At 42.0% G+C, this 15,989-nt stretch overlaps 1 protein-coding gene and 1 long non-coding RNA gene across 5 annotated transcripts in view; one reads left to right on the top strand and one right to left on the bottom strand.

Moving 5' to 3' along the window:
• Kcnab1 (potassium voltage-gated channel, shaker-related subfamily, beta member 1) overlaps positions 1–15,989 on the bottom strand; it is a 429,014-nt gene that overhangs the window by 68,706 nt on the left and 344,319 nt on the right. For all 4 annotated transcript variants that reach the window (NM_001357358.1, XM_006501057.1, NM_010597.5 and 1 more), the window contains 5 exons: positions 14,218–14,255; positions 11,772–11,851; positions 9,888–9,932; positions 7,328–7,372; positions 5,357–5,400 (listed from right to left, as the gene is read on the bottom strand). In NM_001357358.1, coding sequence (NP_001344287.1) covers positions 5,357–5,400; positions 7,328–7,372; positions 9,888–9,932; positions 11,772–11,851; positions 14,218–14,255 — 252 coding nt within the window. The remainder of the gene's footprint in view (positions 1–5,356; positions 5,401–7,327; positions 7,373–9,887; positions 9,933–11,771; positions 11,852–14,217; positions 14,256–15,989) is intronic.
• A330015K06Rik (RIKEN cDNA A330015K06 gene) overlaps positions 6,835–15,989 on the top strand; it is a 169,627-nt gene continuing 160,472 nt past the window's right edge. The window contains exons 1-2 of the long non-coding RNA NR_126080.1: positions 6,835–6,920; positions 10,994–11,227. This is a non-coding gene — a long non-coding RNA (RIKEN cDNA A330015K06 gene). The remainder of the gene's footprint in view (positions 6,921–10,993; positions 11,228–15,989) is intronic.

Raw genomic sequence — 15,989 nt, 5'->3', positions numbered from 1 at the left:
CTTTTCTATGTAGCTTTGAAAAATATTGCTTTAAGTAATGTCTGTGATTTCCCTACATAGCTTCCAGTTTCTGTTCTGTAGTAGTTCTCTCAGTCACCCACTTCTTTTATCAAAGGCACCTAGTCTATTCAGTTTGCATGTAGCTTTATATTCCACTGTGAAACATGGTGGTCATGAGTGGACATAACTGCTCATGAACATGATGTATGGGAAAGGAACACTGTGATGATTCACTCTGCTTAGAATATTTATCCTTTCACTGAGAAATCACTGATGGTCATTCTTTTAAAGGAGGACTTTGATTTTTAATATTAGTCCCTAACTAAAAAGTTTCAAGCTGACATTTTGCCACCTATTTTCACTTCTGAGCTGACAGAAATGGCTTGTGACTGTAAAATCTTAAGAGAAATGTACTTATTCTGACAATGTGACTGTGGTGGTTTGAATAAGAATGCCCCCATAGGCTCATCTATTTTAATGTTCACCAGAGAATGGTCACCAGAGAGTGGCACTATTTGAAAGGATTAGGAGGTGTGGTCTTGATGGAGGAAGTGTGTCACTGGGGATGGGCTTTGAGTTTTCAAAATCCCACCCAGTCTCTCTCTCTCTCTCTCTCTCTCTCTCTCTCTCTCTCTCTCTCCCTACTGCCTGCAGATCTGGATGTAGAACTCTCAGCTATTTCTTTAGCACCATGTCTGCCTGCATGCTGGCATGCTTTCTGACATAATAATGGATGAAACCTCTCAAACTGTAAGCACGCCCCAATTAAAAGCTTATTTTATGTGCATAGGTGTTTTGCCTGCATATATGTCTATGTGAGAGTGCTGCATCCTCTAAGAACTGGAGTTAACAGACAGTTGTGAGCTGCCATGGGGATGCTGAGAATTGAACTCTGGTCCTCTGAAAGATCTCTTAACTGCTGAGTCATCTCTTCAGCCCCCAAATGCTTATTTTTATATGAGTGACCTTGGTCATGATGTCTCTTCACAGCAATAGAACATTGACTAAGACAGTGACTTATCAAACCATTCTAATTCCTTTATGTTAGGCACTCAATCTGTCAGATTCTTAAAGCACAGTTTGTATCTTGGTAAAATGGTTGTGGAATACCTCAATGAATATAGAGGATTGTAGAACCCCGAAGACCTTGGGACTCAAAAGGGATATAATAAACCTCTTAGCAAAATGTCTTCTTTCTTCTTGTAAAGATAAGGAGGAAATCATATTAACTGGGGCTATGTTGAAGACTTTAACTCATAGAGAAGGCTTTTCATACATTTAAAAAACCTATATTACACACAAGCCAAACTCATTTATACTCTGTAAAATAACTCAGGTGTCCAAGGTCAGCCAGCTTTATCTTATTTTCTAACGTTGCTCCTTGGATTTAATGTGCATATGAATCACCAATGTTTAATAAGGCCACCTTTCTCAAAAGGAATATACCAATGAAATCCAAGTATAATTATGTGTATACTTCTTCAAACTGTATTTTTGGCTTAAGAATCTCATGGCGCTCCTCCTCTGCAGAATTCATTTAATTCTCCAATTTCAGTTTGCATACAAATGTCCTATGGGGTTAACTCCTACTTATTAGCCCTTGTCTTTGGCTGAAACTACAAACTTCAAAGGAGCACCAATAATAACATAACAAGTGGTCTCAGTCTCCAAACTGAATGCTTGTGTTCAAGTCTGAATCTGGGTCAGCGTAGAGTTTTGTTGAACTTGTTACCATCCTAAGAGAATCCCTTAACTAAAAAAACAGAAATTTCAGGTGTTCCTATTCAGTTAAATGAGACCTAAAGAAAAGTTACCGAAAAAGAATTCTGAAATCAAACACACATACACTGTGAATCCTAAGACAATGGAGATTCAAAAAATGTTTCTCCATCTCTCTCTCTCTCTCTCTCTCTCTCTCTCTCTCTCTCTCTCTCTCTCTCTGCATTGATTTTGTGAACCATTTTCTGAATCTCTTCCTGACCAATTAGATTAAAAAGAAAACAAATTTTTGAGTACCACACTGCCCTGTTTGGCCAGCTGGACTTTCTGGGTTGTTGGGTAGATGGCACATGCACTGGTGATAGTAGAGAGGAAGGGTGGCTGCTAGGAGGGCAGACTGGACTTGACTTCAGCACCCAGTTGCATAGTAAATCTTAGCAGGACTTGTGTTTGGAGGAAAAAGCTGGAAGCTTTCCCTAGGGTAGGGGTGGCATTCATCATGGCAGCCTCATACGTCATGAGCTCCATAAAGCAGCTGTGCTCATAACACAAGATCATGACAAAATGACACTTGGTGTTCATTATGTGTTGGACATTATGCTGCACACAAATTATTGAATTCTTCGCCCCAGGTTGTAATCCTATAATGTAGGAATATTTGGAATCTATGTTATTCTCAAAACAAAACAAAACAAAACACCAAAAAAAAAAAAAACCCAAAACACCAGAGGTTTAAGTAACTTGTAGGTTATTTAGCTCATAAGTAATAAGTAGTAGGAATTTGAATGTTGGTCTCAAAGCTCATGTACACAGAAATAAACACCAAAAATTGAGAAATACAAACCTCAGATAAACACTTTTTAAACACTGAAATGATAAATAAACATTATGGTTAAAAGTATGTGTATATGTGAGGGAGGGGGAGAGAGAGAGAGAATTGCTTTCAGAAGCCTCCTTTTAAAATTAAAATTCAGTAATTGGGAGTTTGTGTGGTGTTAGCAGGTAAAGGCTCCTGCTGCCAAGACTAATAGTCCAAGTTTGCTTATTGGGATCACCGTCATGGAAGGATAGAACTCCTACAAATTGTACTGTGATTGTATTATGTACTCTACATTAGAGCCCTGGCACCCCACTCCTCCCTGTATCCAATAAAATAGAATAAAATGTAATAAAAATAGAAATTAATTAATTGAATATCAGAACTTTTTCTACCAGGAGTCCAATTGGGTGTTTCAGGATGAACTTCTCCACACCACCTGGGCTGCATAGAGAATAAAAAAGAGTATGCAGCAGTCTCCAAAGAGCTCCTGAAATTGAGACTACCAAACCAAACAACTATACACACACACACACACACACACACACACACACACACACAATGATGTATATTCTATAAAAACACAAAAGCTAATTCTCAGGGGGGAAAAAGCGTAAAATTACAAAAAGAAGTTTGGACTCACTAACAAATGAGTAAATAAATAAAACCACTTCATTTGACATGTCTTCTTATAAGAAAATAATTGTTGAAATGCACTTTATTCTTTGACTTAAAACTGCTCCTAGAGTCTACCCTATTTACAGAAAGATGATCACTTACATAATTCGTTCTTATAGTAAAATGTTGTGTGTAAAATATATTTTAGTTGAGGAAAAAAAGTCTAGGTTAATATCTACAATTTGATTCTACTATTTTATATTTTCATATTCATATATATATATATATATATATAAAATGTGTTTTAATCAAATCTCCCTTCCAATCTTTTCCCTCAATTCTTTCCCTTTCCCCTTTCAACTTCATGTGTTCTCTTTTAAAACCCATTAAATTCATTTAATGCCATCTGAATATGCTTGGGTCTACAATCATCTCTTGGAGCATGGGTAGCCTTTCCTTTAAAACTAACTCTTCTGACCCCTGCAGTCATCAATTGCAAAGCAGGTCTTGAGCAGATAGTCATAGCCACTGGGAGTTCATGTGTGCAAAGTGTGCAACTGGAACAGTGTAGTAGGAGTTAAAACCCCCCTCACAGTAAATGTCCAGCAGATATTTCACTGCAGATGATTACCACTTCTGGCTCTTAAAATCTTTCCACCCTCTCTTCCTCAGTGATCCCTGAGCCTTGGGAGGAGTGACTACGATATTGATGGCCCGCTTAGAGTTGAGCACACCACTGTCCCTTATTCTTTGCATGCTAACCAGGTATAGGTCTCTGTATTAATTACCATTGAAAACTGGTGAGTGTTGAGAGATATGCCCAACTACGTGGGTGTGCAGTCAGCCAGATGAGCAAGCTAGTGCAGGACACATACCAGATTGTTAAAATGGAGGAGGGAATGAAACGGAGTGTGCGGTGGTAGAGGTGGTGTCTTAGAGTTTTACTGCTGTGAATAGACACCATGACTGAGACAATGCTTATAAAAACATTTAGTTGGGGCTGGATTATAGGTTCAGAGATTCAGTCCAGTATCATCAAGGTGGGAGAATGACAGTGTTTAGGCAGGCATGGTGCAAGTAAAGCTGAGAGTCTTCATCTTCATCCGAAGGCTGCTATGAGGAGACTGACCTCCAAACAGCTAGGGTGAGGGTCCTATAGCCCACACCCATAAGGACACACCTACTCCAACAAGGCCACACCTACTCCAGTAGGGCCACACCTTCTAATAGTGCCACTCCCTGGGTCAAGCATATACAAACCATCACAGGTGGTGATGGCTTTATTTTTTAAATTTTGATAATGTTGAGATTTCATGAATGGAATTATTTACAAAGAAGGAGAAATTCTATGCCTTAATAATTAATCATAAATATAAAGATATAAAAACCTTGGAGACTTTCTCTCTCTCTCCCTCTCTCCCTCTCTCCCTCTCTCTCTCCCTCTCTCCCTCTCCCCCTCTCTCCCCCTCTCTCCCCCTCTCTCCCCCTCTCCCTCCCTCCTCCTTCCCTCCCTCCCTCCCTCCCTCCTCCCTCTCCCCCCTCCCCCTCTCCCCCCTCCCTCCCTCCCTCCCTCCCTTCCTTCCTCCCTTTCTCCCCCGTCCCCCTCCTCTGTGTGTGTGTGTGTGTGTGTGTGTGTGTGTGTGTTACTAGGATTGAACCCAAGCCTTGAACCTGCTAGGCATGCACCCTAACTCTGAACTACATGCCCATTCTTTCTTGTCCTTGTTGGGTGCTAATTCTTTGTGCATCTCTATGCTCCTTGAGCTCCACCCCAGGAAGAAAGTCGATTACTGGCTGCTTTTTTTCATAAATGACGTTTTCCTTCCCATATTTTATTTCTTCTCTCAAATATTATATCCTGACAGCAGTTTTCTCCCTCTCCCCTTCCTCCAGTCTCTTCCCCCCTTCCCCCCAGAAAAGAGAATCCCTCTTAGGGACATTAACCAAACACTGTATAACAAGCTACAATAAGACCAGGCACACACCATCACATCAAGACTGGACAAGGAGGAAAAAGGTCCTACCATAGGCAAAAGAGTCAGGGTCAGCCCTGGCTCCCACTATTAGGATTCCCATAAGAACATCAAGCTATTCATCCATAAATATATGCAGAGGACCTATGTGTTTTGAACCTATTTTACTAATACCTTGCTTGAAACAGGATCCTACAAACTGAAATAAAATGGAAACAGTAGCACTTACCTTCAATGATGTGCTTTCTTGACAGTCCCCTTTCTGTCTCAGCTCTGCAACAAAACAGAGCCAGGTGACTGACTCAGGAATACTGTTTTATTTTCTAAAAATTGTTTCAAAACACAGAATAATAACAATTCTTACTTCTTATACATTGCTAAGTTTTTACTATATTTTTTAGCAACTTCTGCACCACTGGCTGCAGAAGAGAGAAAGCTGGTGGGCAATACCCCACATGTAGATACCTAAGAGATGTGGCCAGCATATTGATATTATTCAGCTCTAGGCTTAGCTACCAACCAGCCATTGTATACACTTTCATTAGAGAACTCAATACACAGCTTAGTCTTCTAGCCTTGTCCCTAACCACTCTAGAGAAGAAAAACACTCCAGGCACAAGTTAATAGTGTACTCTATGGTGGCCACAACAGTGATAGTAAATTTTTGCATGAGGCAAATTTGAAGGCAACTTTTGATGTTGAAAATAATTTAACAATGATTACAAAGAAAAAGATGCAACAAAATTTTCTTAAACTAGCATCCAAGGAGACAGGACAAACCCTTGATGACAGAACTTCTATCACTCCAGAAAAAACCTTAAGTGTGGACAAATAGAAAGGATGTGATGGTTGAGTTATAAAGTATCAATGAAGCTTTCCTTCACTATGAGTCCTTTGGACAGCCTCTCCTATAAAAAATGTAAGCCACAATCCCCCCTTTAATATATCCATTCTGAGTCTTTTACAACTACCCCAGTCATATTGTATGTGGCTCTGTTGCATGGTGGCTCTTGTATCTGGTCTCATTTCTTAATTATTTGCACCCTCAAGGCAAGGTATCAGGTACCTTTGCAAACCGAGGAACCAAGGACACCATGAGTTAAATTACAGAAACCAGATGCCTGCATTTCTTATAGGTTCAATATTATCTAAAAAGAAGACAATATGACTAAAGATCTAAATTTTATCTTAGTTCTTCATATTATTAGCAAGCTCAAGGATCGTAGCAGTATGGGCACATGTGTATACACATGCATTGTGATGGGACTCTTCCTGAAGAACTAGCCTGGTCCTCCTATTTTAAAAGACAAACATATGGTAACAACAACAAAAAGAAATAGCGCAGACTAAATCAAACAAATATTCACAAACCCTTCACCAACACTATTTATTTCAGGGTGGTAAATGAGGTTTTGCATGTTCCTGGTTTGTTATTTTTGTTAAGATCCCAGTATCTCTGAGATTTCTTCAAGAAGCACTGAGCCAGCCATTGCTCTGGTATAAGGACTAGCTTGTTGTTTTCTTACGAGTTTGGTGATAACAGCCAGTTCCCTGCTTCTTGCTGAATAATGTAAACAACCAGTTCAAGCACGAACAGGCTGGTTCATAGAAGCCAGCTCAGCCTGTGGATTTGTTCTGCATCAAGCGACACACAGAGGCTGCTCTTTCATTGTCCTGCTGCTGAGTGACACGGGCATAGCTTCTGCTATTCCCCAATGAGATGGTCTTTTTGATCAGTTCTCTCAGAACCCTCTGCAGAAATGATCAGAGACTTGAACACCGAGGCAGACAAGGTATTTTTATCTTTGTGTTCTGTGGAAATCTTTGAGTTTTGGCAGATTTGAGGAGATTTTCTTTTGTGATGCTTTATTTTCTTTTCCTGAATTTTGAACTCGCTTTTGGAAATGGTTCTAAGTTAGAAACTGACAAATCTACACGAATCATTTAGTAACAAGGGGCCACCTGCCATGTACTAAATTTCTTTGGGAATACTCTACTAAAATGTAGCCCTAAGATAATTACTATTTCTTTAGCATTAGAAAAAAAAATAGGCCAATCAATTTTAATGAGTTAACTGTGAAGTAGTTGCTAAAAAAACAATCAATAAAACAAACAACAACAAAAACCAAAGGAAAAAAGCAGGAATTGCCAGTTATTTCCTATCTCACAGAAAATAAAAAATGAAAGGTATTTAACTTACTTTCCACCCCAGTAGAGTTTGGTTGTGATGACCAAGCTGGACCTCCTGTACATCAAATAGACACAGAAAAATAGTGAATAATTTGTGGGGTTTTGATGGACTGAATCATGTTATGATTATAGCACCAGAAGGATTTGTGACAGCACCTTACATTAACAAGAAGACAGAGATGGAGTTCTAAATTCACAGTACCAAAATGTAAGAACAAGGGAGACTGGAAAGTAGTGGCTTGAAGTCAGACACTAGAGAAGGCACTGAAGGAACTAAGTTTTGTAGGAGACCCTGAAGGAGGAGGGCTGCCCAGCCTGCTGGTAAATGGTGTTGCAGTGTGTACTGAGTGGGAGGTGATCTTGGAGGTCAGAAATGGTGCCTGCGAGAACATAGATGACTTACAGGATGAGTTGCTTTGGTAGCTCAAAAGAGCAGCCACTAATTAACACTTATTTAGAACCTGGCAGAATGTTGATCGCCTGTGAACCTTTCCTGGGAGGAAGCCTCTTCTCTGCCAAGGACCACGGGCCCAAGTGGCTCTGGGTTACACTCTTATGCAATCATCACATTCACAGGCAGTGAGAAGTGACTGACTGCATGGAAATGTGAATGATGAGATAAAGCCTCATAGTAAGTAAATGTTAAAATCCTCTACCAGAGGTCCTATCATGTTCCCTTAAAGGAATGGAATGTGGAAATCATGCCTGCAAACTTGTTATCCTCTCAAAAGCCCCACTCCAGGGCAGCAAGGGCAGAAAATGCAGCTTCTCCTGCTGTGATCATGAGGAGCCGTTCTTCGAGAACTACAGGAGTATAATTTAAACTTGTGAGGCAGAGAGAGCTCAGTACACTTCGATTTAGAATAAAATCTTTTGAGATTCAAAATTTAGGATTATTTGAAATACCAGGCATGTCTAACGATGTTGCCTGCAGAGGATGTGAGACCTCAAAGCTATAGGGGCATACACTAACTCTACAGGTGTAGTTAATGGTGACCTGTGGGGAATGATGGGTACAGTTCTGACAACTTGGTGGTCAAGCAAAAAGTTTATTGAAAATGTCAGCAACCCCACCCTACCAACTCCCTGAAAAGCAATTTGAGTTACAGATATGGAAGGCCCTGAACATCTCCAAAAGGGCTGTGTACTTTTCAGATTAGCACGTGAACCTTCTGCTAGCTATAGTGATAACAATCTGCAAAGGGGAGCCAGGTCTCCTTTAGCAAGCATTTTGTGCCTTCCAAAATATATCCAAAATAGCATAAAATATGAACTTGAACTCTTTTGGTTATCAGAGCAAATATTATTCTAAAGCTGTACATTCTATCCCAACATTGAAGTTAGACTCTATACAAAACTGTCTGCCCCAGAGGGTGTGCACATTAGCATCTATGTGCAAGTAGCAAGCAACTGTTCTGGGTGGGGACTGAAATGTGAATGTAACACAGTAAGACGAAGTCTCCCAGTGGCTTTGCTTTCCTCTCACTTGGTCAGCATGGCACCTCAGCAGCCATTTTACAGTTAGGGAAATCGAGGCTCAGGGAAGTGAAATTACATTCTCTGGACAATACAGTTAGCAAGTGACGGCTCGAGGACCAGAAACCAAGCCAGCTAGCTGAACCACTTTTATTAGCTCAATGCCAGGATTGCATGGTTTAATCTTCTCTTCTCACCAGTTTTCTCCTGGAGGCAATGTGAACCATATAAACTTTTCATAGCACAGTAGTAGCTTGAGCTGTTATTTGCTAGGCTGAAAGGTGGCTGGTGAAATATTCATAGTAGTCTGTCTCCCACAAGGTAGGTATGATGGGTTCTGTAATTAAGGAGGATGGGTCAATGCTTGCTAAGGGAAAACCACTGCTTCTCCTTACTCAGGCAAGGGACAGTCTTCATCTAGATGTGGATCTTACTCTGCTGTGTTGCATGACAGCCCCAAAATGCCACACAATCCTCAGGACCACTTGCTTTGGGTACAGAGTTGGTGGAAGGAATGGGTGAGCACATTCCTTGAGTTTTTTTTTCTGAACACTCAGAAGTCAGAGTGCCTAGCATTCAGGAAAGATGTTGTCAACTGTATCCAGATGAGAAAGCTCTAGGCAATTATGCCACGGGCTTTTTGTTTCATCTTTGTACAGAGAGTTGTTAATAAAATGAGTGGTGAACATAAATCTGTGTGTCTGGATAGTTTCCTGTAGCTTGCTTTCTTCACTAATTACAAGTACAGTTAAAACTATGAAAATGTCATGTCTGTTATGCACAAATAATCTCATGAACAGCTCCTTTTTCTCTACTCAACTACACCGTGATTCCCTGTAGTCAATGGCTATGTATATTTCGAAGTACAAATAATGACCTTTATGGCACTTATTTTCAAACTATTATAGATTATTTCTTTACCAAGTGTTGACTGTGTTTTGGACAGCCTTTTGTTCTAGTACCATGTGATTTAAATTTTATTTTATTTTATTTTATTTTATTTTATTTTATTTTATTTTATTTTGTTTTTGCTTTTCTGGTATAGATCAGTAAGACTTTAAAAGGCAAACTAGCAGTTATGGTAGATGTGGTACCTCCAGCCTTTCTTCTTGATGATGCTTCCCAGAATCACCTCAGCCCTGAAGGGGAAAATAGACAATGTCTTAGGATGCAGTGTCTCAGAAAAGCAAGAGTCAACCCAACACCAGAGCCATCCCATTTTTGAACTCTCAGTGCCTACAGATCCCCAAAATAGAAGCACGCTCAGCTGGTAGCACAGTCTCCACTGTTTCTGCTGGTGCCCGCAGAATCCTGCTCCCAGGCATCCCAGAAGCACCTGCCAAATGCTGGCACTGGCAGGAGACCTCCTGTGGTCCCGACATAAGAAACAGAGGAGTCATCTGGCAGCTTGGTCCCTCATAAAAATATCCCACTTGGTGGTGTTCAACGAGAGTCAGCACCACCTATTTCCATCTATTGTGCTGGAACAATTCAGTTGTGCCCAGAGGCTTCAGACTGTTTTAACAGAAAATACTAGTTTCCCAGTTGATCTTGGAAGAGAAGAAAGAATCTATATGTGTATTCAGATATCTCTAAGTTCAGTGTTGCAGTTATTGTGGTCCATAAGAGAATGTCCTAGGACTGAGTAATGTTTGTCATAGGACTAAGGTATAGGGAGACACTACAAAATATTTTTCCTGTTCCTAAGGCTGGGTTGTGGAATGGTGCACTGAAGACATCCTAAGAATATCCTCACTTCCACTTCCCCAGCAGACTCACCAAGATTGAGGAGACTAAAATGTTCTCCTATAACCCACCCAGTACGATGATCAGTGTAAGAAGCAGTTGGGCTGCCAGAGATTGGAGTAGGGAAGTCAATGCAGTTAGCATTTGGTTCATCAGTGAGCCAGATATGGACGCCATTGTTAGCTAGTATTTGATGTAAACCAAAGTTGTTTTATTTGCGTGCACAGCCTCCAAGGAATCATGATGCATGCTAGCTATGGCACATGCTCCAAATGAACAGACATGGGGTAGTACTGGAATCGTCTTCATTACTCCTTGTTTGTCTGTTGTTACGTGTGACCTTAAATATTGGGAGCCTATCTTAGTTACATAGTGGCCATCAATGAATAACGATTCAAATGGTTGTCCCTTACAGTAGGAGTTGCAATCACTATGTTCCTCTCCTCTGCTTTAGCCAATTCGGTATTGAGCAAGATACCTTGGACTGAGAAAATCTCCTGAGAAGAGGGCATGCAGAAAGGAGCAAGGCCGAACAACTTCGACTTTCCTTTCTTGGATTCATTACAAACAACATAGATGTGGATGCTCAAGTCCTCTGATGGTCCTTAAAAATAGGCAGGTCTTTGAAAAGGAATAACCAAAGTAAGAAGAAGCTCCAAGAATATTTGGAGCAATTACTATTGACTGGGTAAGCCTCAGCTCTACTGTAACTGGCCTGGGGGAGGCGGGCAGCTAGCTTGGTGTGTTCATATTCCATGTCTTCTGCCTTTGCTGGTGGAAGCTGGACACCCACGTTCATTCCAGGAGACCAGGGCTCCATATCGATTCTAAAATACACTAGTTATGTTATGTGACATGTGCTTGCTGATCCGGCCTAATAGAACATCAATTATGTGTTCTAACATAACAAGCCATGTTCAGACTGCCAAGTCGATGCTCAGGCCCAAAGGAAATCTCTAAAGTTACTCGTTACCTTCAGCAAGGTCTCTCTGTCGCTTACAGTCTTCAGAATAGGCTCTGAAGTGCCCTCTTAGAAAAGTTGTTAATTTCTTGGCATCATTAAGAAATCACAACTTTCATGAATATCAGTGTAGGGCGGAGGAAGAACATGCCTGCTGATATATGTACAAGAAGAGCAGTCCCTCCTTGCCAATGCCACAGCAATGTTTGAGCACACCCTCTTGCTTCCACCAATGATGCCATGTGAGAGCTAAAAACTTGTTCTGACTTACTTCCCAGCAGCATAGACCTCAGCTGTGTCGAAGAGATTAACTCCACTTTCGTAGGCAATTGTCATCAGCCGTTCAGCAACCTGCAAGAGGATGCAAGGGTCAGTCAGAAATGCCAGGCATTCTTCCTAGCTGGGAAGCAATGTTAAATCCTTTATCCACCGTTCACTCTGAGATCCTATGAACCACTTGTGTTTTTCTCAGCTGTAGTGAGTGACAAGAGAAAGAGAAGTATAAGGCAGGTGATTCTCCTACCCTCAGACACTGGGTAGGCTGTAATCTCACTCTTGGAGGGGTGTGTTTTGTTGCCCACGGAGCACTGAGGGGTTCAGATCTGTGTTTTCCACCCTGCTGGGAAGACCTTGTATGAGAACACCCTCCGTGACATCTAATCTTGCTGACAAAGAGGGTCATCTGTATCAAAGCTGACTCCAACCCTCAAGCCCTTTCTGCAAGTCAATAGCTTCTGGCAGTTGGATGACTCCTGACCTAAAAGCTTGTGACTTTGCTCAAGGCCTGGCCAACTGTGCTGATGAATCACAGGCCAGACAATCATGACTGTTGTTAAAGCTCCTGCCACCCACAGTTCAGTGGAACAATAAGCATCATCTTGGTGCTGCTGCTGAGTCAACACAGGGGAGGGAGCAAGCTCCTCTGGACTCAGGCCGGAATGGGTCAGGGCTCCGTGTTCCATCCTCCTTGCTGCTCAGGGCAAGTAAGAGCGTGCCAGGAGAGGAGAGGGCTACCTGCAACAATCAGCCTAAGGTGGAGCTGTAGGAGGATGCTGGAAAACGGCAGTGGAGGAATCTTTCTCCACTTTGCTGATTAATTTGCTAGATGTTTGAACATTTTTTTTCCACTTCTCACATAATAACAATTGATTTTCCATTATGTTCTTTGGTGGTGGACTAAAGTTGCTTCACCAGCGTTTCTAATATAGACTGTTTCTGGTGTTTTAAAAATTAGCCTCTCAAGACCATGGGTAGGCTAGTGTGCATATCCACTAGCATTACCCACAAGGAAGCAGTTACTGATTTTTAATTTGATAAGATTAAGACATTATTTTAAAGCAAAGTTGAAAAGTAAAGCAAATATAGGTTTCCTCATTCTGACTGTCCTGTTTTAGATGACGGCAAAAAATTATTGTGGTATGTCTTACAGCATATTGGTGGGTTATTTATTAGGAAATGTAACAATTACATCTTAGCTACAGAGAAGTTTTGAAATGGAGTACCTGAGAATAGACACCCTTCCCAGTCACAGGGTCTGAAGACCTTATGTGGAATAATGGGAAAAACATTGAAGTCTAAAGACTGGATTTAGGCCTTGATATAGTTTTAATCTGAAATGTCTTTCAAGTCCCCTGCATTTGGTCCCTGATCTATAGCATCTTTTGGAGATGGAAGACTCCTTAGGAGGTGTGGCCTAGTGGTAGAAAGCTAAGTCACTAGGCTCCTGCCTGTCTTTACTTCCTGGAGCTTGCAGTTCTCCAGCACGAAGAACATTATGGCCATTTTTACCTGCTTGGAGCTGAGAACTCCTGGAAGACCAAGAGAAAGCTGAAAGATCAGGGAAGTAAACTCATTGTTATTGGCTTACAGTTTTAGCCCCCAGAAAAGAGGTGAGATTGAGCCATTCAGTTGTGAGTGTGATTGGGTTTGGCTAGTCGTCCTTGTTCCTCCTTGTGGACAGCTCTGCAGGACCCTTCCCACAGCTGCTCTCCAGAAGGACTCTAGCTGTTGGATGTACGTCTGTGTTAGTGTCTCTGCAAATGTTCATGACAACTTTATTGTGCAATTTTGAGAGCTGGAATTTTGAAATGGCTCATCACAGAGGTCAGTCCTGCATGTCCAGACATGAGATCCCTACAGCAGAGGACAGACAGTATGAAGGGGAGATCAGAGACTTGTGGTGAGTAGGGGTGGAGACTAGATTTGCCCACAAGGCTAGCCACCATTGCCTTTTTCCTTCTACGCAGTGCACTAGGCACTGGCAGGTTGCATGCAGGCTGGAGACTCTGGCTGTGAACTTCCTTCCTTCCTATGTTGCTGCTTACTTCCAGCCTAACAGTGTCTGTGGCCTTTGCTGTACTCCCTGTGACTGTGCCTTTGTGTTACCCCCATACATCCCTACCTGATGCCAGTCATACGGTCTCTTGATGTGCACCTGGGTCCTCCTGTGGGGAGAAAGGACTTCTTCCTTCTTAGCTACTGGGAGTGTGGCTGTTGAAAGACTTTTTGCTGCCAGCCCCCTAAAACTCTGCTTGGCTGGAGTCACCCAAGATCTGCTAAGCTAGCCTTACCTAATGACTGGGCAGCACAGTTATACACACACACACACACACACACACACACACACACACCCAAGAAGAAAAAAAATGTTAGGAAGGAAAGACAATCCCTACTGCACATTGTCTTCATTAGAACTGTAGAAGCTAAAATCAGCTTACCTCATCTGAGATTTGACCTCCAAATGTCACCCATGTTCCTGGAAGAGAACAAATATTTGTGCATTATTTGTAGCCATTTTTCTAAGATTGTACATAATAAGAGCAGACTTTTGTATCAAGCAGATAGTTCGTAAATGTACTTAGATGAGGGCACATGCAGCCTGTTGTCTAGCCTCCCACCGTCCCCTGTCCACTTCCTAAATATTCCAGAAAGGGTCTATGAACCTTTGGGAGAAGAGTGCTTCTTCAAGCCACCATGGATGCTTGTGGCAGGCAGCCCTGGCCTACAATGAGACTTTGCTTCTGCTATGGGACCAAATACACAAGGAGCCAGTGCTATGTAGCTTACTTGGGCTATACACCTATTTTTCCTCTTCTGCAGTTAAAGGCTCATTCTGACATCGAGCACAAGCAAGGGTCCACAGCCTCAGTGAACCTGACCTTGACTTCTTGCCTTTGCCCTAACAAGACTTTTTTTTTTTTTTTTTGTATTTTCTGTTCCCTTTTAAGAGGACCTTCTCAGACATCTGCCAGACTCTGTTTACAAGACCTGGGTGGTGACAGTTCATGTACCTTCTCTGTATGATCTGCCCTGGGAAGTCTCTGTTGGCTTGGGGTGAAGATAGAGGCAGGAACCAAGGCAAAGACAAAGAAGGCAAAGGGAAGGAGACATAGCTAGCAGCCTGTGTAAAGCGAGACACTGAGCAGGCACGTTATGCTCATCTCCAGCAAGCCTCTTTAGTCAATTCCTTCCTCATCCATTTTTGGGTGTGGGGGCTTAAGTATATCAATGACATCACACTCATGTACTTAAGGTAGAGAGGTGATGTTACAGATTCCGTCTTCAACGAATAGTTAATAGTTTATCTTGATAAATGCTCAAACCAAGACAAACTCAAGGCAGACTGGCAGAGAGTACTTTACCTTACGTCTGGGAGTAAAGCATTCATGGAGGACTTTCTAGAAAAGGTGACACCTTGGTTGAGTCTTATAGGAGTAAAAGGAATGAAAAAGAAAGGGGTAGACATTTCAGATATAGACAAGCGCTTGGGAAAACAAGGCGGTGCAGCTGACTGTATATAGACCATCAGTCCGTGAAACAAGGGCAGAGAGGGAGACCTGAGCAAGTGTGGAAGCAGTGAGGGCATGGGCAAGGTTGGTGTTTATAGGGCGTGAATGAAACGCTGCTGGCAACTTATAGTCTTCATCCTACTGGAACAGTCTCAGCTACTACTATGACACACCTTCTAGATGCCACAAGGGAGTTCTCTTGAGCTGGGCGTGGTGGCGCACGCCTTTAATCCCAGCACTCGGGAGGCAGAGACAGGCGGATTTCTGAGTTTGAGGCCAGCCTGGTCTACAGAGTGAGTTCCAGGACAGCTAGGCCTATACAGAGAAACCCTGTCTCAAACAAACAAACAAACAACAAACAAAGAAAAAAAAAGGAATCATTTGACAGGCTCAAAAGGCAATTCTACTATCCATGTTTGCAGCTGAGCAATCTCACATTAGCCAACACCAAGTGAGATACCCAAGCTTTCACAGGCACGCTCGGCTTTGAGAAGGTTGTCCCTTTCAGTGTATCACGCTGGTGACTTAGACTATCAGTAAATGAGTGTGATACCCATAGACATATGTCGATGGAGTTACTCACTTTGCTTTTGTGCTCTGAGACTGAAACAGAGGGAGTGTATAATGATCTTCCGAGTGTGCTCTCTATCTGCAGAGGTTGCCAATGGGAAGCCCAGAGCTGACCTCAGCTTGCACGCTTG

This window comes from Mus musculus, chromosome 3 (genome assembly GCF_000001635.26).
Source record: "Mus musculus strain C57BL/6J chromosome 3, GRCm38.p6 C57BL/6J".
Lineage (NCBI taxonomy): Eukaryota > Metazoa > Chordata > Mammalia > Rodentia > Muridae > Mus > Mus musculus.
Note: the sequence above shows the minus strand (reverse complement) of the source record. Positions and strands in the feature narration are given on the sequence as shown.